The sequence below is a fragment of the Brassica oleracea genome, chromosome C9, assembly GCF_000695525.1.
Source record: "Brassica oleracea var. oleracea cultivar TO1000 chromosome C9, BOL, whole genome shotgun sequence".
Taxonomy (NCBI): Eukaryota; Viridiplantae; Streptophyta; class Magnoliopsida; order Brassicales; family Brassicaceae; genus Brassica; species Brassica oleracea.
The window spans coordinates 13091588-13092008 of NC_027756.1; the positions used below are offsets into that span (position 1 = coordinate 13091588).

A 421-nucleotide genomic window follows, 5' to 3' on the forward strand; every position below is an offset into this window, starting at 1 on the left:
CGAGGTAACAAAAGGTTTATCTGGGATGAGAAATGCGAGGAGGCATTTACCCAACTCAAGCATTATCTGACAACACCACCCGTTCTCGCCAAGCCAGATATCGGCGATATTCTATCTCTTTACGTTGCAGTGTCACAAGCAGCGGTCAGTAGCGTTTTAATAAAAGAGGACCGTGGTGAGCAAAAGCCAATCTTCTACACAAGCAGGCGCATGTCCGGACCAGAAACGCGATACCCAACTCTACAGAAGATGGCACTGGCGGTCGTCGAAGCGGCGAGAAAGCTTCGCCTTTACTTTCAGTCACATTCGGTGGAAGTATTAACCGACCAGCCCCTCCGAACAATACTTCAAAATACAAACAGGTCCGGAAGACTAACGAAGTGGGCTATCGAACTCGGTGAGCTTGATATCACTTACAAGA

The 421-nt window shown here is 48.2% G+C and overlaps 1 protein-coding gene across 1 annotated transcript in view; it reads left to right on the plus strand.

The window, feature by feature from the left end:
- The window catches only part of LOC106314357, a 3072-nt gene that overhangs the window by 1609 nt on the left and 1042 nt on the right, over nucleotides 1-421 (plus strand). Inside the window, exon 4 of the mRNA XM_013752238.1 lies at nucleotides 5-397. Within this exon, the coding sequence (XP_013607692.1) occupies nucleotides 5-397 (393 nt within the window). The remainder of the gene's footprint in view (nucleotides 1-4; nucleotides 398-421) is intronic.